The sequence below is a fragment of the Trichoplusia ni genome, chromosome 21 (genome assembly GCF_003590095.1).
Source record: "Trichoplusia ni isolate ovarian cell line Hi5 chromosome 21, tn1, whole genome shotgun sequence".
Classification (NCBI taxonomy): Eukaryota; Metazoa; Arthropoda; class Insecta; order Lepidoptera; family Noctuidae; genus Trichoplusia; species Trichoplusia ni.
Window position 1 is genome coordinate 7,006,945 of NC_039498.1, and position 21,863 is coordinate 7,028,807.

At 36.5% G+C, this 21,863-nt stretch overlaps 1 protein-coding gene across 3 annotated transcripts in view; it reads right to left on the minus strand.

Annotated features, from left to right (window-relative positions):
- Positions 1 to 397: 397 nt before the first annotated feature.
- The window catches only part of LOC113504117 (proteoglycan 4), a 56,202-nt gene continuing 34,736 nt past the window's right edge, over positions 398 to 21,863 (minus strand). For all 3 annotated transcript variants that reach the window (XM_026886245.1, XM_026886244.1, XM_026886243.1), the window contains exons 3-9: positions 14,026 to 14,079; positions 10,354 to 10,484; positions 8,235 to 8,465; positions 6,038 to 6,171; positions 4,345 to 4,524; positions 3,811 to 3,888; positions 398 to 3,534 (exon numbers count right to left, since the gene is read on the minus strand). In XM_026886245.1, the coding sequence (XP_026742046.1) occupies positions 1,131 to 3,534; positions 3,811 to 3,888; positions 4,345 to 4,524; positions 6,038 to 6,171; positions 8,235 to 8,465; positions 10,354 to 10,484; positions 14,026 to 14,068 (3,201 nt within the window). In that variant the 5' untranslated portion in view covers positions 14,069 to 14,079 and the 3' untranslated portion in view covers positions 398 to 1,130. The remainder of the gene's footprint in view (positions 3,535 to 3,810; positions 3,889 to 4,344; positions 4,525 to 6,037; positions 6,172 to 8,234; positions 8,466 to 10,353; positions 10,485 to 14,025; positions 14,080 to 21,863) is intronic.

Sequence of the window (21,863 nt, forward strand, 5' to 3'; positions counted from 1 at the left end):
ATATATAAAGTTGAAGAGTTTGTTTGTTTGTTTGTTTGAACGCGCTAATCTCAGGAACTGGTTCAAATTGAAAAAATATTTTTGCGTTCAATAGATCATTCATCGAGGAAGGTTTTAGGCTATAAACCATCACGCTGCGACTAATAGGAGCGAAGATACAATGGAAAATGTGGAAAAAACAGGGTAGTTATAAATCATAACTTATATGTATCTTCTAACCACGCGGACGAAGTCGCGGGCAACAGCTAGTAATGAATAAAAAGAAAAAAATATTTTACAAAGTTTTTAATACAGAAAAGTATTCTTAAAACTATGTGTACAAAATAAAAAAAATGTTGTTCATATTTATAAAAATGTACAAATATCTTTTTCAAAACAATTTATAGTCGAAAAAACATTTTTGGCAATGTAAATGGACGTATAACTCGCCATGTATAAGTTAGAAAAACATCAACAATGTCACTTCACAAATGTATTGGAAGGACATGACTATTATTTTGACATAAATCACGTGACTCAAACTTATTTTAATAATTTCATTCATTAGAGTGAGTCGACCAGCGTCATCTTGGTCATAATTGTTATAATATTCCATTTCACCAAAATTATTAGAGTTCATTTTCTCGACCATAACTTCTTTCTAAATTTTACTTAAAAGTACAGGTAACTAAGAGTATTTTAAACACATTTTTTTAATTTCTATAAATTAAAATTGGCAGTTTTCTATCAATTGTTCTTTATCGAGAAATATTTAGTATTTTTTTTACATAATTTAAATTACTGACTTAAAAAATAATGTACTTCTTTATACGAAAACCTGTAGGGTACTTTTCATCGATGCAGCAAAATTATTGGATTCTTTCTCATTACATCAAATTTATTGCACTAATGAGATTAAAAATACCTTCTATTTATTTAAGTATGGTATTATCTCGATTAAAAACTAAATTATCAATGTAGAAAACTTTAAATTTATCACCAACGATTCCGTCTAGTTATTTCTCGGGATTGCCCGAATCGAGAAGATTGCATTACTTTATAAAAAAATAGAATTCAAGTCGAGAATAGAACTCCAATTGCCTTCGATTAAAAATTCAGTATCCCTACAAGTTTTCATACATCAAATAATTTCAATAAAGGTCTACAGGCCTATAAAAGAGCTGTCTTGGAAACCTTTGCCCTGGGTCTTCATAAACCAACCTTTGTGGTTGAAGATAATAAGAATTGGGAGTCCTAATACTAACACCGGTCACCGGCCTCTTCCTGACTTGGAAACTAGAAATATCTGAAGCAGCATATTGAGGTTCTAGAGGCTGCAAGTTATTTCTAAATCTGGAGTATGTGTAATCTCTATCTGAAGGTATAACGAATCCTGATGGAACTCGGCTAACAGGCAAATTGGGTGATAAGGCCTCATTGATTCTAACATCATAATCATTTTCTATACTGTCAGCTAAGTTTTGTTTTATTGCTAAACTTTCTGGTAGGATCGGTTTTCCGGTTGCCGTGTAAGGTTTTGAAATTTCAGGTTTCGGTTTGACTTCTTTTTTGTATGTGTCTATGGGCTTGTATGGTTTGAAGTCAGTTAGTGGGGTGGCTGTGGCTAAATACGGCTTAATATAATCACCAGGTGATAACGTTGATTCTAGTTTACCGCGGATGGCTTCGTAATTGTCATTATAGACTTTGTAAACTTTCGATGCTAAGTCCTTTGCTTTTTGTTCCGGTGTTGTTGGTACTTCCGTGGTTGGTGCAGCAGTTGTTGTTCTAAAAGTTGTTGGTTCAGTTGCTGCGACAGTTGTTGTTGTTACTTTCTTGTTCTTATCGTAATCTATATCTTCTTCGTCATAATATTCTTCTTCGTATTCATCTTTTACTTCTGTTGTTGCTTCAGTTGTAACTGTGGTTGTGGGTTTCTCGGTGGTGGTGGTGGTGGTGACGAAGGTGGTGGTGGTTCGTGTTGTGGTCGTAGGGGGTGCAGTAGTAGTGGTCGTAGTGGTTGTGGTCGTGGTGGGTTTAGGAGTAGTGGTGGTAGGTTTCGGGGTGGTATTTAGTGGTGCTGAGACATCCCTTCCGGCCACGGGCTGTAGTCCGCGGGGAAGGTACGGGCTTCCACCCCTAGAGGGTAAAAAAGGACGTTTAACTACCTTCACATTTGGTCGCAAGTCTTTTATCTTGCTCGTTATATCTTCTCCTGGTCTGACGACGCCAGTATCTCTTTTTGTATCCTCATAATCGTAATAATCATCATCATCTACAGGTTTAGGCTTAACCCTCACGTCTCTCACTCTCTGTGTACTGGTATACTTCTCCGCTTTTACCGGTTCTTCATAATCCTCATCTTCATAATCTATTGGTAATTTAGTCTTCTTTGCTTTGCTTGGATAATGAGGCCTTGTTGGCGTGAATTTTACTTTTTCAACGATCTCAGCTTTTGGTCTTTCTTGCACGCTGCTGGTTTTTCCAGAAGACGAAGGTTTACTGGTTTCATCCTCTTCATAGTCGTAGTATTCATCGTCGTCTACTTTCGGAGGTGCTTTCGTTGTGACTACAGGAATGTATCCATACTTCTCCCTCTCAGTCTTAGGGACTGGCCTTTTGATCTTTGGCGGCATTCTTGGTTTACTGAAGATTCCATGTCCGATAGGTTTTACAAGAGTGGTAGGACTTTCAGGGGCTGTCGGTGGATCTCTTTTATCTTCAACTCTGTCATCATCAGCGACTGGTCTCGGTCTGTCATCTTTTGCTCTGTATGGACGATCCTCCCTATACCTTCGACCTTCAGAGAACCTGTCTTCTCTAGCCCTGACTGGCTTAGGAGCATCAACTTCTTCTCTAGAAGGTCTACGTTCTCTGTCAGGTCTTTCTCGTGTAGGTTCGTCCCTACTTCTGACCTCATCACGTGGCCTGATTTCGTCCCTTGGTCTGATTTCATCTCTAGGTCTAATTTCATCTCTGGGTCTTATTTCATCCCTAGGTCTAATTTCATCTCTGGGTCTAATTTCATCTCTTGGTCTAATTTCATCTCTGGGACGGATTTCATCACGTGGTCTTATTTCGTCCCGCGGTCGGATCTCATCTCTTGGTCGTATTTCATCCCTTGGTCGTATTGCGTCACGAGGTCTGGTTTCATCCCTCGGTCTAGGTTCATCCCTTGATCTCACTTCATCCCTCGGTCTGACTTCGTCTCTTGGTCTGACTTCGTCTCTTGGCCTAACTTCATCCCGTGGTCTGGTAACCTCATCTCTCGGTCTATACTCATCTCTAGGCCGATATTGGTCTCTCGGTCGTTTTGGTCTGTCTTTCTGTTCTCTTGGTCTAGGCCTTTCTTCTTCGTCCGGTCTATATTCTTCCTCATCTTCATCCCTTGGTCTGGGTCTACGGTTTCTGTAGCCTGGCCTGCGGTCTTCGTCTTCGTCATCGTATGGTCTACGATCGGCATATGGTCGTTTCCCTGGTCTCCTGTCGTAAGGTCGCCGTTCTTCGTAGTCTTCTGATGTTTCTTCGTCTCTCGGTCGAGGACGACGTTCGTATCTGTAATGGTTAAAACAATATTCAATATGTGGTTTTAATAATTGAAACAATCAACTGAGTCAAGGTATCGTACATAGCATACATACAAAATTTTGTTTTTTATCAGATTCAACGTTAGAAAATTGAAAGGTTGCATTAAGTTTACTAAGATGATCATCTACCTGCTAAAAGCTCCTCAAACTTAGCTGTAGAGAATCTGGTTTTAAACAGTTCTATGCTAATATGACCAAAACTACAACTAAACCTATTTCCAAAAGTGATAAACGTGTATTTTACCTATCATCTTCATAGTCGTCTGCTGCTGGGCGCTTCTTCTTTCCTGGTCTTCCACCTGGTCGAGGCCTTGGCCTTCTTCTGTAAAAGTTATAAAAAAATGTTAAAAATTTATGATCATCCAAGACTTCTATGTTATCTTAATCAGTATTTATGACGTCATGGGCTTGTGCTTGTAAGCCATCCATGGCATAACTAACGTAATGAGTCTGATTTTCATAGACTTATTGACTGTCAATCGTAGAAGTATGGAAGTTGGCACAAATCGTAAGATCAATACTAGTGCTGCTCCGGCAGAAAGCCCAGTACAACCGCAAAAAAAGCAATTCAGTCACGATCACTGTTCATTGGTATTGAATTTCTGAGTTTGATCATTTACTTTTGCTGTTGACTGTACAAACAGTTTTCATTTAGCCACCAAACATATACCTCTACTTTCCTTCCTCATTTTGGCTTAGGCCTCCCATATTTCACATTGAATACCTCATGCTGACGATAAAATCATCAATATAAATTAAAAAGTAATCTCCAACTAACCTGTCTTCATAATCATAATCATCTCTTGAATAATAGTAATCATCATCGTCGTAATCATATCTGTAGGCGGGGCGTCTGCGGGGCGGGCGCGTTGGACGCTGCGTGGTCGTCGTGGTGGGCGGCTGCGTCGGTGGTGGCGCTGCGGTGGACGTGGTGGTGGCCTTGTAGAGAGCCTCGTTCCTGGAATGGATTATTTATGGGGTGAGTACGGTTTTGAAGTGAAAGTTCTTTAGGCGTAGGAGGTGATGATGATGCTACGGAAGTCAGTTAAGGCAATATGGGGTCACGTTTTTGTACCATCTAGTTTTATAATATGTTTGATTTTGTCAATAGATGGTTTATAAACAACACAATCAAGTGTAATTGAAAAAAAAGTTAGTAAATAATATTAAATTGAATAATAATAAATATTAAATACCACCTCGTACAAATGCAACAAAAAAAAATTCAATCGCGTGTGCGTATCCGATCCACAATTTCTTGTCAATGACGTCACAATTAATGTAACAATCTGAGGTATATCAACTACTTGAGCCCATCGAAACAAACTTCCAGCTTTTGTTAACAGCTTTCGCGAGTCGAATACATAATATAATCATTTATTTTTCACTCTGAGAAAGAGACTCTGTTTGGGTCAGAAACTAATCAGGCTATCCCGATAAAAATGCGTGAGTAAACCTTTATCAAACAAAGTTTTTGTTTCAACAAAACAAAAAACAACATTTAAAAACCAAAAATAAATAAAACAAAGAAGTCACAATCATTTCGTCAACTCTACAATACAGGTATTTGTATATTTAAGTCACGTTATGCCTTTCTAACGGCAATTCAAGGCGAGTGTTGTGTAAAACGGTCGTAATATTGAATATATTTGACAAGTCGATCTTTACTTGAACAATCTATTTTAGTTGGTTTGACTTCTTCATGGAGGAAAGGAGGTTTTCTGTGATATAAGTTATATCATATTGAATTTAGTTGCGAGAGTGAATAGAGAATTAGCTGCACTAATACTCCACAACGAGACGTTGACAGACAGAAGCTGGAAAGTGTAACAACCAGTCTAACCAAGGGGTATCGTGTTGCCCAGGTAACTGGGTTGAGGAGGTCAGATAGGCAGTCGCTCCTTGTAAAACACTGGTACTTAGATGAATCCGGTTAGGCTGGAAGCCAACCCCAACATAATTGGGAAACGGCTAGGATTATGATGATGAGTATTTACGCGTATTATTATAAAGTTTCGAAATCTAAAAGGGTATTTTGGGATGTTGGTAGTCACTATATTGTATGTGACAAGATACGTATGAATTAGCTTCTATGGAATAAGGTTACAATATCAGTCTACATACGTTCCTCAGTTGGGCCTCACAGACATAGGGATCGAATCTACGACCCGTCACGCTCAGTAGTCGGCGAGGTGACCTCTACCACTCGGCTATGCGGACAGTCATCATATTTCCTCAAACATTTCTTAATGATGGGCTACGATTTATTATGCTAGGATTTTCTTTTTTTTTATAAATGACTCCTGCAGTAATTTAATCCTTGTGTTGGGGCTTTTAGAAATATACAAATCACATGCACAAAGACACCCATACTGGTGGATCACCCAAATGATTGTCCTACGCGGGGTCCTATCGAATGGGTTTGGTGTGGTGATCTCAACCACTCGTATCCGCGCAGTCAATAACATTACCTGTTGAAATAGTTCGGAGAGTTCTTGCAGTCTACTTCAGATACGAAGTGACAGATGAAGGTCTTCTGATCGAAGGCTGTGTAGTTCGCGCACAGGAAGTCGTATCGCGTCCCGAACAGGCAGTGATGGTATACCTGGAGGTGGAAATAACATTTGGTTAAGCATCACTATTTCGGGTAGAATTTCTGTCTTGATAGCAGGCTCTTGGGCTACAATATGTGCTATGCAGATTGGTTCTTAAGTAATTAATCGGAGAAAAAGTGACGAAGATCGATCTCAGTGGCATCTCATGGGGAGGCCTATGCAATACAGTGGATTGAGTTCCATGAGAAACATCTGCAATGAACTCGCAATACCTGGTGGTCTTCAAAAATAACAGTGATAAAAATCGATGTATTTATTTATTCTACAAATTACTAGGCTACTTTATATTATGTTTTTTGATGTAGGTATATTTCGTGTTGAGTTGTTTCATTAAAATAATGAAGAAAGAAAACGTTTTTTTCCCAATATAGGGCACAACCGAATTGAATTACTCCAAGCTATCATCATCGGCCTAGCCTTTCCCCAACTATGTTGGGGTCGGCTACCAGTCCAACCGGTTTCAGCTGAGTACCTGCGTTTTACAAGGAGCAACTGCCTATCTGACCTCCTCAACCCATTTACCTGGGCAACACGACACCCCTTGGTTAGACTGGCTGTCAGACTTTTTCAAGCTTCTGACTACCTGCAACGACTGTCAAAGATGTAGGAATAACAGCCGGGACCCACAATTTAACGTGCCTTCCGAAACACGGAGGAACTCGCTATGACAAAGATGGTCACCCATCTACGGACCAACCGCGTCAAGCTTAGCTTAACCTGTGATCGAATCACTTATGCGGTTATAACACAGCCACGAGCTCCTGAGGTACTCCAAGCTAATCGAAAATAAATAGCTGGTCATATCCGTTTTCCTTTTTTTCAAAGGGTTAATTTTTTTTTTCGTCTAACTAACGTATTCTTTATTTATTTCGGACCGTCTCTAACACAATCTAAAACTGTCTTGGTTTAATGCATCAATCACGTCCTCAACTTATTACTATTCATTCAAATCATTTCGCAATCCACCCATCATTTTTATGACTTTTATAATTTATTAGTTTCGATGACCATGTCCTACCTATTTCGACTCATTTTCAATGTGTCAGTATTTAAATTAGGAGGTTCTTGGAAGATTTATTAATAACAAATGTTTTTGTTGTTTTCCTCGATGTCAAAAAGGAGCTTTCGTAATAGGAAAATTTGTTTTGCTGAATTTGTTAATGATTTAACATGTTCTTTTGAATTCACAAGCAAAACCGAAGTGATAAAAATAGATGGCTGAGTGAGCAAATCATTTTACCTCATCATCAGTGCTCGTGGCTAAGCTATAACCGCATAAGTGATTCGATCACAGGTTAAGCTATGCTTGACGCGGTTGGTCCTTAGATGGGTGACTATCTTTGTCATAACGAGTTCCTCCGTGTTTCGGAAGGCACGTTGAATTGTGGGTCACGGCTGTTATTCCTACATCTTTGACAGTCGTTAAAGGTAGTCAGAAGCTTGAAAAAGTCTGACAGCCAGTCTAACCAAGGGGTATCTTGTTGCCCAGGTAACTGGGTTAAGGAGGTCAGATAGGCAGTCGCTCCTTGTAAAATACTGGTACTTGCTGAAACCGGTTGGACTGGTAGCCGACCCCAACATAGTCGGGAAAAGGCTAGGCCAATAAAATGATTTTTTTCTTTTTCAAAATGTTTGAAAACCATGTAGAACATAAAATGTTTAATTTAATTTGTATTCAGCTGCTTATCGAATAATAAAAATGTTTCAGACAAAAATCTTCATATACATGTCAAATATAATTTAATATCCTATGAAGCCAAATGAAAGATATGCAGTCTATATTATTTTAACAACAATAAAATACAGCTGTCTTCAAATAAAAACTCCTGAGCCAAACGTGAGGAAATTTGTATGGGACCAATCGATAGACATTGCACGTAAAATGAAAAAAAAATCTACAAAATCGGTTTATTCAATCCGAGGGTACAAAGAAATAAAAGAGAACCTCTTTTGTTTTAAATCGCTTGAAAAACGAAACTAGAACGAAATTAGAACTTACTCCTTTTAATTATACCTTAATCATACGAAAATCTCTTCCAATGTCATAACTCACCTGACACTTATGAGGCACAGACGCGTAGAATCCATCGTGCAACCCATCACACTTGAAGTCGATCGTCTCCGGTTTCGGGACCGCTTCGTAAAACGGGTATTCAGAGAGGTTGTACCCGTTGAGCTCCCGGGGCAGGTTGGGGTCCAGCAGGTAGTCTATTTGAGGGATGCCAGTGATTTTGCTGGTGGTATTTGAGGGTTGAGCTTCTCCGCCTTCTGCTGTAGTTTCAATCTGTAATGGAAGGAGGAAATTGATTATTAGGCTGAAAATTTCTGGTACTTTGTTGAGAATTTGAAATATTCTAAAGAGACCTAGACCAAGACCTATCAAAGGTTTATCACAATTTGATTATTTTGGGACTGAGGAGCTCATAGCTAAGCTATAACTGCACAAATTGATCGATAACAGGCGGGCGACGCTTGACACGGTTAGCCCGTGGATGGGTGGCAATCTATGTCAGAACAAGATCCTATGTCCGTTTCAGAAACCACGTTAAGTTGTGGGTCCCTGTTGTTATTCCTACATCATTGACAGTCGTTACAGGTAGTCAGAAGCTGGAAAAGTCTGACTACCAGTCTAACTAAGGGGTATTGTGTTGCCCAGGTAACTGGGTTGAGGAGGTCAGATAGGCAATCGCTCCTTGTAAAACACTGGTACTTAGCTGCATCCGCTTAGATTGGAAGCCGACCCCAACATAGCTGGGAAAAGGCTAGGATGTTGATGATGATTCGTTTTTAACTATATATTACGTTAAATTTAGTTTACACCAGCATAAAATATAAAGGTTAATGTTATTAACCTTTTTGGAAAGCCATCTGAAATAGAAGTTCCAGAGCTTTTTCTAAAAAATATTCTTTTGAACACTGAGATTTTTACAAACAATTCTTGGCTTCTATAACTATTACAACATCATCTTTAAAGGAAATAGCACATGTAATCTACTATTACGTTACATTATTATTGTTTGTGTCACTACATTGTGTAACAAATCAATTACTATTAGATCACATATCTCATTTATTTCGTCATCATACGATAACAATGATTTATTGTTTATTGAATAAAAAGTAACTCCCTAAACTATAGAATTTATTCCTATGTACCGAAGATTTTCACAAACATTCAAGTCACATGCACAAAGACACCTAGACTCAGGACAAGCATTCGTGGATTACATAAATGCTTGTGTTTAATTCACGCGTTTAATTCACGATCGCTTGTCCCGAGTCTGGGTGTCATTGTGCATTGGACTTGAATGTGAAACATGAGAAGTATTTTTAAAGAATCTGATAGCAAATAATCAGAGGCTATAAATTACAAAATAAATATAATAAAACAACCACTTAATAAATAAAAAAAAATCTGTGATACATAATCTATATAAAGTTAGCATCCTCCTCTCTTCTACATTGCCGTGCCCTGACAGGGTGCATAGTGTACTATACTTATATTATGTAACATCTGTTGAACATATGGAGTGCAATAAAATATTGAGTATTGAGTATCTACATTTCAAAATGCTCTTTTAAAACCGCGTCGATTAAATCCCTTAAATGTATGAAATTGGCAAGTCAAAGTCACGTCACTTGTCGAAAAAGGAATGACATTCCAATATTATTGAAGTTTTCTATTCGTGACTACGCGAATACGATTCAACATTGTGGCCCATCATTGTTTTAACTTCTTAGACTTGAAACTTCACAATTATTATGAAATAAACAGTTGAAATTATTTAATAGCGTGATAGGTTATAAGCAAATTATAGGTTTAAAGAAAATCAAATTTAATGTTCTAAATGCTATGGTCTATAATTGATTGTATCATAGAAGATGTTCTCATGATTCTGGCATTTTGTATAGTTCACAAAACAAAGGTGTTGTTGTGTATAACCTTAAATTTGGAGAGTCATAACAAAGAGAAACAAAAAATAACTCTTGTCCAGTCACTTTTATGCGACAAAGACAACCTTCTTTTTAATTATTTTTGTTTCTCTTTTGGATTTCTTTTCATAATATAGATAAATAACACCCAACACAGAACCAATGATCGTGCTCATAGCGCAAACATTTGTCCTGGATGGGAATCGAACCCACAATCTTCGGGTTCGGGTTCTCCTCACCTCTGTTCCATCTTCTGCAGCCTCTTGTTCTGGAGCCGCTGTGGTTGTAGATGTCTTCGAGAAGATAAGAGATGTCGCCTTCAGTGCTGATGTGGTCGGCAGTTCTGTCGCCAGGAGAGTTAAGAAGATACCTAGAATGGGAAAGAAGATTATTATTTAGCTTGTTATTGGAAGGTACGGGAAAAGAAGTTTTTGAGATAAAGAGATTAAAAGTTTATGAAAATGGAATTTTTTCATAATTTTCTCAAGATTTTTGCAAAAATCGTCTACATTGAGGGTGCAATTTTTAGAACTAGCTCGCAAAATAAGTAGTTTAGTACTGTTTTCGATTTGATTTTGACATATTTTTCCATTCACGTTAAAATATTGTTAATATAAATTTTACGCTTCTTATTATTATTTAGCTTTAATTTGTAAAAGAATCATCGAAATCGGTTAAGTGTTTTAGGCGTCAAAGCTTCCAAACGAAAAGAAAATACTGACACACGCATTAATATTACAAGGCAGGCTAACAAACCGGTAACCATGGCAACGTCAGCCTTAAAATATCACATGCTTACCATAAAGTATTGCCAAAGATAAATACAGAATTTCTCGTTAATTCATTACCATAAGTTGTCAATACACAACTTCAAAGTTGGTCATCATTCGTTTTAAATCGCGTGACTTTAAAACGAGATTTCGGAGAAAAAACAAGACTAACAAGGAATTACCGAAGGATAATGTCTTTAATATTTATTACATACAAAAGGCAAATGGAGACTCGTGTTCCTGGAATGTATGCGAATCGAAATGGGTTTAGCCAATTAAGAGGTGTAGTATCACATACAAAACAACATTACATCCTCGGAACGGAAATCGAAAGTAATCACAAGTAATAAATAGGAGAAAGAAAATATTTTCCACATCCCTCTTTAGCAAGTGTTAGACAAAAGAAGACTGTTATACTACAGGTGACGAAGACAACTGAGCTAGTCCCCGTTGCCAAGAACCACGGGTACCTTTTTTATAGAGTCTGTTTTAGATCTCACTACTGGGCAAAAACCCTTCCTTATCCAAACCTCCCTATCTTTTGCAATTTGACAAGATCATTGCCACCGTTGCCACGGACGACCTCGGTGAAGGTTAGCATTATATAAATGAAATAAGTCCTAAGATTCTTCGATTTCAATAGTAAGTTTTTGTGTAGTAACCTATCGTGAGACTGATTCATTAAAATTTAAACATCTCCCGGTGGAAACCAGTTCCTCATTTCCGATAAACCTCCTATAACGTCTGCATGTCAGTCTGTCTGTATCTTCTAGGTCACTGGAATATTCCTAAGGATAGGTTTGTAATAAAACCTGCATGCTAAGTTCTCCTTTCACTGCCTAGTCAACATGTCTGTGACAGGTCATATATTTACGTAAACATGGCTATGTAATGCAAATCTTGACATTTGAGGTATTTCGTCATCTGTTGCATACATCCTTGACTTTTTGATACTAATGTGGCAATAACCATAAGTGGTATTAATATTTATTATTTTTAGTTAAATTAGGGGAACTATTTAATGGTAGAGCTCGTGGCTAACCTACAAATGCATCAGTTGATCGAATACAGGTTCATGGTCTATGCTGGAAACATTCGTTCGGTAGATGGGTGACCATATATATCATAATGATTTTTTTTCTCTTCTGGGTCCAGACTATTTTTATAGATCTTTGACAGTCGTTACTGGTAGTCATATTTCTGTCCTTTTAAAAACGATTCACATTAAAGAATTTAATATAATGTGGCGAGGGTTTCACAAACATTCAAGTCACATGCTCAAAGACACTGATACTCTTTACAAGCAATCGTGCATCACACAAATGTTTGTACTACGAGGATCGAACTTGCGTTACGTCGCGCTCATTGGATTTGGCGTGGTGACCTCAATCACTTGGCTATCCGTGCAATTTTGCTATAACTTAATTTCTTATAGACACATCTGGTCATATAGATTCAACTGATAAATTTTCCATAAGCTAATCAGCCTCTAAGATTTATTAAAACAATTGCTTCTAGACTTCTAGATCTTTCCAAGGTTTAATACAAAATTAGATTGTCCAATGCTTCCTTACTAGCGACCTTGGAAAAAATATTTAAATTTTACATTTGACATTAATATTGATATCCTGTTGTGTTGGATCTGAAACTGCATAAGTGATACAATCACAGGTTAAGCTATGCTTGACGCGGTTGGTCTGTAGATGGGTGACCATCTTTGTCATAACGACTTCCTCCATGCACGTTAAATTGTGGGTCCCGGCTGTTATTCCTACATCTTTGACAGTCGTTACAGGTAGTCAGAAGCTTGAAAAAAAGTCTGACAGCCAGTCTAACCAAGGGGTATCGTGTTGCCCAGGTAACTGGGTTAAGGAGGTCAGATAGGCAGTCGCTCCTTGTAAAACACTGGTACTTAGCTGAAACCGGTTGGACTGGTAGCCGACCCCAACATAGTTGGGAAAAGGCTAGGCTAATAATGAGTTGTATTTTTGCTGCCGCTAAATCGACATATAAGAGTCGAGGTTAAGCAATAGTTTGTTACGGTCACAAAATTGATGGGTGTAATTTTTTTTCTTTCTCTTGATCAATTTTTACGAAGCCTTATTTTTTTAAAGAAAAAAACTAAATTCGCTACTAGTATTTTGTCTTATTGTTGCATTATCTATAAGAAAAAAAACAACTTCTTAATTTTTTCCCTAACCTAAATAGACAAATCTGAGAACTAAACTAGTTTTATCTAAATAAAGATGTTAAAACCCGTCTTAGTTGAGATGCTGTAACCTTGAGCTAGTCACCTTTGCTGTGCTCCCGCGTTCGAGTCCTGTCAAGGACTTTTTAAATATAAATGACTCGTAAGTCGTAAAGTTGGTTTTTAATTTTTATATCTGTATTTATAGTAGGCAGGTGTACGTTGGCATAGATAACGCATTTTCATATTATTATTTTAGCAACAAAAACGTGCAACCTACTTCAAATAAAAACTAATAATGTAAACTCGATGCAATTTTATGAGACCAAATCTATATACTAATATATAAAGCTGAAGAGTTTGTTTGTTTGTTTGACAAACGCGCTAATCTCAGGAACTACCGGTCCAAATTGAAAAATTATTTTTGTGTTGAATACACCATTCATCGAGGAAGGCTTTAGGCTATAAACCATCACGCTGCGACTAATAGGAGCTAAGATACAATGGAAAATGTGAAAAAAACAGGGCAGGTATAAATCATATCTTATATCTTCTACCCACGGGGACGAAGTCGCGGGCAACAGCTAGTGACAGATATTTCGGGTATAATAAAAAAGGAACTATCAACAAAATTGAAAACTACTGCAACTGCTTGCGAATAAGGTCTTAATTTCTTGAGGAGGAGTATTCGGGGGCCTTGTAAACCATCAACATCTCTTAATAATAGCACTGCACGGACGGTTGAGGTCACCACACCAAACCTACTGAGCGCTACGTGTCGCAGGTTTGAAACCCGCGTAGAACAAGCATATTTGTGTGATCCACGAATGCTTGTTCTGAGTCTGGGCGTCTTTGTGCATGTGACTTGTATGTTTGTAAAGCCCGCCGCGACACAAGGATTAAATTCTCAACTCAAGGGTCGTTTTAAATAAAAATAGATGGTGTATACTTACAAAATATGCTGAGGCCGACCCATCTGTGCCGGGAACGTTTCATTTTGTTTAAACCTGGAGACAAAAGAAATAAACAATTAATAAAAAAATATCTTAAATCAACCTAGAACTTTCTATACAGCGGTATTTGTAAGATGAACTCTTAAGCATACATTTCAACAGCTTTTAACCGTGTATCTAGCGTTATCTAGCAAGCCTACTCGTTTTTAATGTTCATAAAAGAGTTTATTTATTATGACTTGCAGAATTTCAGTTTTTTTTTTATCTAAACTTGGGTTTTTTTATTATTATTGTATCTGTATTTGATAAGTCAATATTTTCATTTTGGTCTTAACCTGAATATTCTTTTTCAATTCCAATGTATATTACCAATGGTGAAAATAATTCTACGTTTCTCTTGAAAATTGATCGGCCATTAAAATGAATCTCGAATTTAAGATTATTTTAAACTTGAGACGAGTCTGAGACATACCTACTAGGTAACTTGTCTCAACCTTATAAGTTAGTAAATAATCCCTTTACGCCATACGTAGAAGTGAAATGTTTGTTGAAAGACCTTGCTTTGTCTGTGACTAGTGATGTGACGGTATCGATAAATTAAATTAATTGATATCGATGATTTTTTAAATTGAATGTGTGTTAAGTTCTGTAAAAGCTTTGATTTTTATTCGTGAAATTTAATTGAATGGTTTTGTTTAGAAAAACATTTTTTCCTTGTGTTTTAATTAGTAATTTTTGGGTCAAAATGCCATTGAGATGTCATGTAAAATATTTTATTTATTATACTCTAAAATATATGATACTAAACTTTTGAAAGGGTAGAGAATTTTATGGTTGATGAAAGAGATATTTAAAAAAAAATGGACGTCAATAAATAGGAAGTGGGCATAAGGTATCTAATACTATGTCTTAGTAACTGAAAATCTTCGAAAGTTTTGAAAAATCACACACCATATGACAATGCTCTGTAATAACATAATTAAATACTGTCATTAACCTTGCCAACCCCACCATGACCCAAATTAATACAAAATAAAAACACATAAAATTGTATTTTTCATAATTTATTCTTTTGCACGCAATCTCAAAAACTATTAAACAGTTTCGGTTAAATTCACACTATTGTATAGTTTTACATTTAGAAACTTAATTGCCTATTTAATTTGGTTTAATTCCTGCTTTGAGTTGTTGGGAAATAATTAAGAAATATTAAATTTTATCTATTTTTATAGACCATTGACAGCACAGCCTAGTTTTTTGAAGATGGTTTCGAAATTTTTTGCATTTTATACAGCCATATTATAAACACACAACACACTAATATTATATATACCTAAGATGATTCTTTTGTTTGTTTGTCTGTATTCTGTTCTTATATTCACGAACCTGTTGCATCTATTTCATAAATAACACAACAAACAAACACACACTATTACATTTTTAAAGTACAGTGTAGAGCACCCAGAAAAAGACTAGAAAATCAATAAATCCGTGGTCGAGTGGCGTACGCACCGGTTACAAGGTGTCGCTAGCTCTGAGGTCCCTGGTTCGATCCCCGGTCGGGTCAATGTAAAAATTCACATTTCTACATTGTCTCGTGTTAGGGTGTTTGTGGTACCTTCGTTGTATCTGAATTCCATAACACAAGTGCTTTAGCAACTTACTTTGGGTTCAGGATAATGTATGTGATGTTGTCAGCAATTATTTATTTATATTATTAATAAATAATATTAAAATACTTAAGATAACTTTTGGTTCTATTTAAAAAAAACGTAATATTTTTTTCGTAATATCAAGAAAATCTCCTTGAATCGTACAAGTTTATTCACGTAAACAATTTGTAAATTTGTACAACATACTATTAATACAAAAGTCAATAGTATTTGTGTAAACTCTGCCTCGTACCCCAAGGCCAAAGCGACATTACTACGTACATAATGTGCAGTCAACAGCACAAGTCAGCCAGTAGACAGTTTAAGTACCAAACGTTTTTTTATACGAGTACATCACTATGGAATTTAATCCTTGTGTCGTGGGGTCACAAACATTCAAGTATCATGCACATTTTTACTGTTAAAATGCCTTGGAACCAGGATTTCATTTAAACTAGTAATGGTTGGTTTTAAGGTCATGCTAATGTCATTATTATAGGCATAAAAATAACTGTTTAGCCGCAATGTCAAAGTGTATGAACTCGTGGCTAAATGCACGAGTTTATTTATAGATTGTAGGTTGACAGGTTGTACTTAATAAGGTCGGTCGATTTGTGACCATGTGTTATGTAATCCATGTTTCGGAAGGCACGTAAAATTAGGGTCCCGACACGATCCCGATATATATGTACTTTAAACAATTATGAATACGTCTCATTCTTTGAATAATGGATGGATTTAGATATTTTTGTAACCGACCATACAACAAAATACTGTTTAAGATGAATGAGATGCAAAAATGAACCTTATGCCTTTGAGTTAAGGACGCTGTCAATATCAGAGAGTAAAGTATTTAAGTATCAATAGTGGAAGTAGTTAACCTTCTTAGTACGGAAAGAATTAATAATATATAGTATAATACCTATATCCTTGTCATTCCTTGTGCAATAATTAAAACATTTTTTTCACTAGGTATGTCATCATATATGGATATGCATTTAATAATACTTGAAGCAAAGCGTAACTGTTGTGGTTCCACCGACACATATTTGACAATTTCAAGTAATAATTATCGACATAAAATCTATCGATACCTTTACATCACTATAACAGACAATGGGCCTGATATAACGATACGGTACTCACTTCCTATCATTGTTTATTTAAAAATAAATACATGTATGTTTACATTTTAACAAGACGTCATCATTTTTAAGTAATTGATTTGCATCAAGCATTGCTGTAATTTAATTTTTAATTTAGCATTAAAACATTCGCAAAGCATATCTGTAGCTTTAACTAAGGTTGACAGATGTAATTAACAAAAGTTAATGGCAAATATGTAAAGTGCGATTTTCGTAAAACAAAAACCATTTTTTTTAGAGTGAGACTCTGTGACCCCTAAGATGTTTCGACATTTCTTCTCAGGGTAGTCAGATAGGAAATGTCGGCTCCAGCGTTCTTAAAAAAAGACATGTAAACGTGAAATATCCTCTTTGCAGAATAAATGATTTTATTTAATTTCATGACTAAACAGTTATTTTCTTTATTCACATAGGAAAAATATACAATTTAAATACTACTACAATTAGACGACCTCCGTGGTCGAGTGGCGTACGCACCGGTTTCAAGGTGTCGCTAGCTCTGAGGTCCCGGGTTCGATCCCTGGTCGGGTCAATGTAAAAATTAACATTTCTACATTGTCTCGGGTCTGGGTGTTGGTGGTACCTTCGTTGTATCTGAATTCCATAACACAAGTGCTTTAGCAACTTACTTTGGGTTCAGAACAATGTATGTGATGTTGTCCGCATTTATTTATTTTATTTATTTATTAAACTACGTAAAATAATTTGACAACTTCGTCAGAATCATCAACTCAGCGCGGCCATAGTACTTACAAACATATGACGTCACTTACTAGTACTCTTATTACAGATACAGTACATAATTACAATCGCACAGAGAATGCAATACAGGGCGTTCACCTTGCACACGTCCTTGTAGACTTTTACCTATAAGTATATCCCTACTAATATTATAAATGCGAAAGTAACTCTGTCTTTCTGTTACGCTTTCACGTCTAAACAACTGAACAGATTTTAATGAAATTTGGTACAGAGATAAAGTTGACCTTGAGAAAGAACATAGGATAGTTTTTATCCCGGACTTTTGAAGAGATCTCTTGGAAACGAGATATAACCGACCTCGACGCGAGCGAAGCCGCGGGCGAAAAGCTAGTATTTTATATTCTTTGCCTTTAAGTTTCCTCTAAAACAATGTACAACTGGTTGTATACAAGCAACTTGTACATGAGAATACTCGAGATATTTTCAACTTATACAAAACAAAAAAAATGGAAAAAGATATCTTCAGTTGGGATGCGAACCTGCGACTTGTGGTTCAATGCACTTAGCTGGAGTCCAGTCCGAGATTGAAATTTTTGTATTGTTTTATTTTGTACTTAGTTGCAAATATTATCCGTTGCGCAGCGGTTTTTACATGTTAAATAGATTTTGCTAGCTTTTGTCGTCGTATTTGCTAGTATAAAATTTGCATTACGTTATAAATTTTCTCAATTTTAACACCTATACTTAGTTAAAGATTCATCTCAATCGGTTCAATAATTTATGCGTTAAATATCAACAACCATACATCTTAATAATACTTTCAATGTCACCAAGCATCTTCTAAACAAGACGCTAACACAAAACACGTCAAATATCCAAAAAAAAAACCACCCATCAAAATCCAAGCCTAACCTCAGTCGGCTTAACCATGCAATCAAATTATGTACATGCATAATACACGAAACATTTCCTCGAAATTGCGCAATATATAAATTAGCATGTATTATAGTTACATAAGGTTTACTTAAAACAATAATGTGGAGAAAGTGGGGGGGCGGCGGAGCGTGGCGAGGTATGCGCGTGCGCACCCGGTACGTGCGACCTTCGTATTGGAGCTGGTGTAGCTTGCATTGTCGCTGTGTAGCGTAGCAACTGAGGTTTGGTGGTTGTGATTGCACTGATTGCTGTGTTCGAGGTCTTAGGTTTGAATCCAGAGTCAGCTGGAAAACTAATTACTTGGTCATAAGAGTAACCGTCAAGTGCGAGTCGAACTCCGTCGAAATTTGATACTTTGAATATTCGTATTTTTCTGTGTCAACACAATAATGAGAAATTCAGTACGGGGCAGAACACACACTGTCAATATAATGAAAAATTCCAAATTTTCCATAAAAAAATGCTTAGGGAAATAAGAATATTGTCATTTTAATACAGTTTCCATTCATTCATTGTGAAAAGCGGAATTGGGATACCTTCGGACAGGATTAACCGATAACGTTCATAAGTCATTTGGTCCCATAAAATTTTCATCAAGATTGGCTCAGTCGTTTCTATTTAAAGTTGTGTTTTTCTTGTTAAACAATATACGTTAACTTTATAATAACTATCGCGAGACTCATTCATTATTAAATGATGTAACGGTTTACTCACGCGTATTTATTGGGGTAGCCCGACTAGTTTCGGACCCAACCGGAGTCCTTAATCATGAGCAGACGCGGCGGGATCGCGAGTCGGGCTACCCCGATAAATACGCGTGAGTAAACCGTTACATCATTTAATAATATACGTTAACGTTGCTTTGCAAAGCATTCCAACTACAGTCAGGGTGAAAGAATATAATTATCATGAATTGAAACATTCACTAAAAATAACCGTAATTCTTTTTACAATTATTACATCATAATAATTAACCTTATAAATAAAACATTTTTCACTCAGAATCTTAATCTCATTGTAACATTAATTATTTCTTACGTTCCTATTACATCTTCTTCAAATTTCTCTAATAATAATATTAAAACATAAAATGTAGGTCAGTTTGTCTGTCCGTCAGTAACGGTAATGTTACGTGGTTTGAAATTATATATGATTCAATTGTATGGAAATTATTTATATAATATAACGCTATTCTTTGGGGAGACAGCAGGGCTGTTGGAATCGTTAATTAGTTTATTAATAGATTTTAAAATTATGTTATTAAAAAAAAATGGTGCAATGACGTTGTGGTTTTTTGTATTGATTTGTATGTACATATGAGATGCAGGTTCGATCCCAACGCAGGCAAGTATCAATATGGCTTTTTAACCCCTAGGTGCCTATTGGGTCCAACATACGCATCACTTTAAAGCATCTAAAATATTAAAATCAAAATCAAAAAGTTTTTATTTCAAATAGGCCGTTTCTCAGGCACTTTTAAAACGTTACATTACTGACTCTAGTTGCACGGTTCCAAAGTGTCATATGGAGAAGAACCGGAAAGAAACTCCATAAGTTACTCTTTTCAAAATAAAATATTACATTAGCATTTAACATTATAATGAATGTCTGCAACTACAAACTACAACTCATTTTTATAGTTCTATACAATCAATTTGTGGGGTACTATTTATTTAAGGATTTGTAGAGGACCTTCAGTTTCGCGATTTCAACTTGCAATAGGAAAATCATTAACACCGCAGACCGGTGTAAATTACTACTATTTAATTATCTCTCTTATTTTCAAGATTTGCAAATAAGCATGTACAGACGCGAAGTTTACAAATGACAATCATATCTTTTAATACGTTTCCAACTTATGACCTTAAAGTCATCCCACAAACATTAGCTCAAACAAAAAAGTACTCAAGAGAACGCAATTTACCTAGTACTAAGTCATTAAAAACCGGTCAAGTGCGAATCGGCCTCGCGACACGTACAGTTCCGTAGAAATAAAGGAAAACAATTAAGAAGAAAATGGTCACCTTTCACCGTCATGATCGTATCAAACGTTGTTTCTCCTGCATTTTGATATTTTGTCAAAGCAGCAACAGAAATACATCATTTGAGAAAATATCTAGCTATTGACTCATGAAATACAGCCTAGTTACTGACCGTTAGATAGACAGCAGAGCCTTAGTATTTAGGTTCCGTTTTTAGCCCTATTTTCTAGGACAGGAAATCATGAAATCACTCCTCCTCCTTTGGTTCAAGCAGCTCTTCTGCTCAACCCAGTATGAGGTTATCAGCGACTAAACCCCACCCATGTTTTTTTCTATCACCCTTCGTTTTATAAACGACTCCCGCATTATACAATTCAATCCTGTGTTTCGGGGGTTTTACAAGCATACAAATCAAGTGAACAAAGACACCCAGACTCAGGACAAGCATTCATAGAGATCACACAAATGATTGTCTTACACGCTAAATCCAAGCCAAGACACGTCGCGTACAGTGGGTTTGGCGTTGTGACCTCAACCACTCGGATTTCGGACAATCCCACTTGTCCAGCATCAGCTCTGCTCACATTCAGCTTGCTGACTCTTTGAGGCTTGGATGTCGTTTTTACCCCTTAGATACAGAATCCTAAAAACGCAGTAAGTATTCAGTCTATCAGAATAGTCTCTCAAAGGGCAGAGTTTACACAATGATTCTTCCCACGGAGTCGTCAAGTCATTTGCCTGCAATTAACCATACATGGCGGAGTTATCTTAGTGTGAATTACTGTAATATTTTGCGGTTCTCACATATACTGACAATTTAAGCCCTTCTAAATACATTGCGTTGTAGTTAAAGAGTTATTAATGCTTAAGTAATCGGAACTTTTTGCTGTCATGTTTTGATGTCAGAGTAAAACTGCCAGGCTAAATGACCCCCGCATTTAGGAATTTAATGCTTGTGTCCCGGGGGCCGGGGCCTTCACAAACATTCAAGTCGCATGCAGAAATACACCGAGTCTCAGAACTTTAGTATCCACAGACCAGCATCTTCTATGAAAATTGCAACTTTCTAGCTATCACGGTTTTTAAGATGCAGCCTGGTGAGAGACGAACAGACAGTAGAGTCTTAGAAATAGGGTATGGAAGACTAAAACATCATTGTGTGGAAGTTTCCTTCATCACAAAACTGGTAAAAAATCAAATTAGATAAATATTTAATATTTAACAAAAATGACCTTGAAAACCAGCTTCATATGTATATTTTAATCACCTATTTTTAGATATCGCTAAAAGACGATGATATTGCTATTTTCTGTCATCAAATGTTGGCAAGTGGCGTTGCTAACTTGTTTCATTTTAATATTGAATGTCAAAAGGGCAAGAGGTAAAGTATACGATAAAAAAAGTTAAGTCAAGGTGTCAAA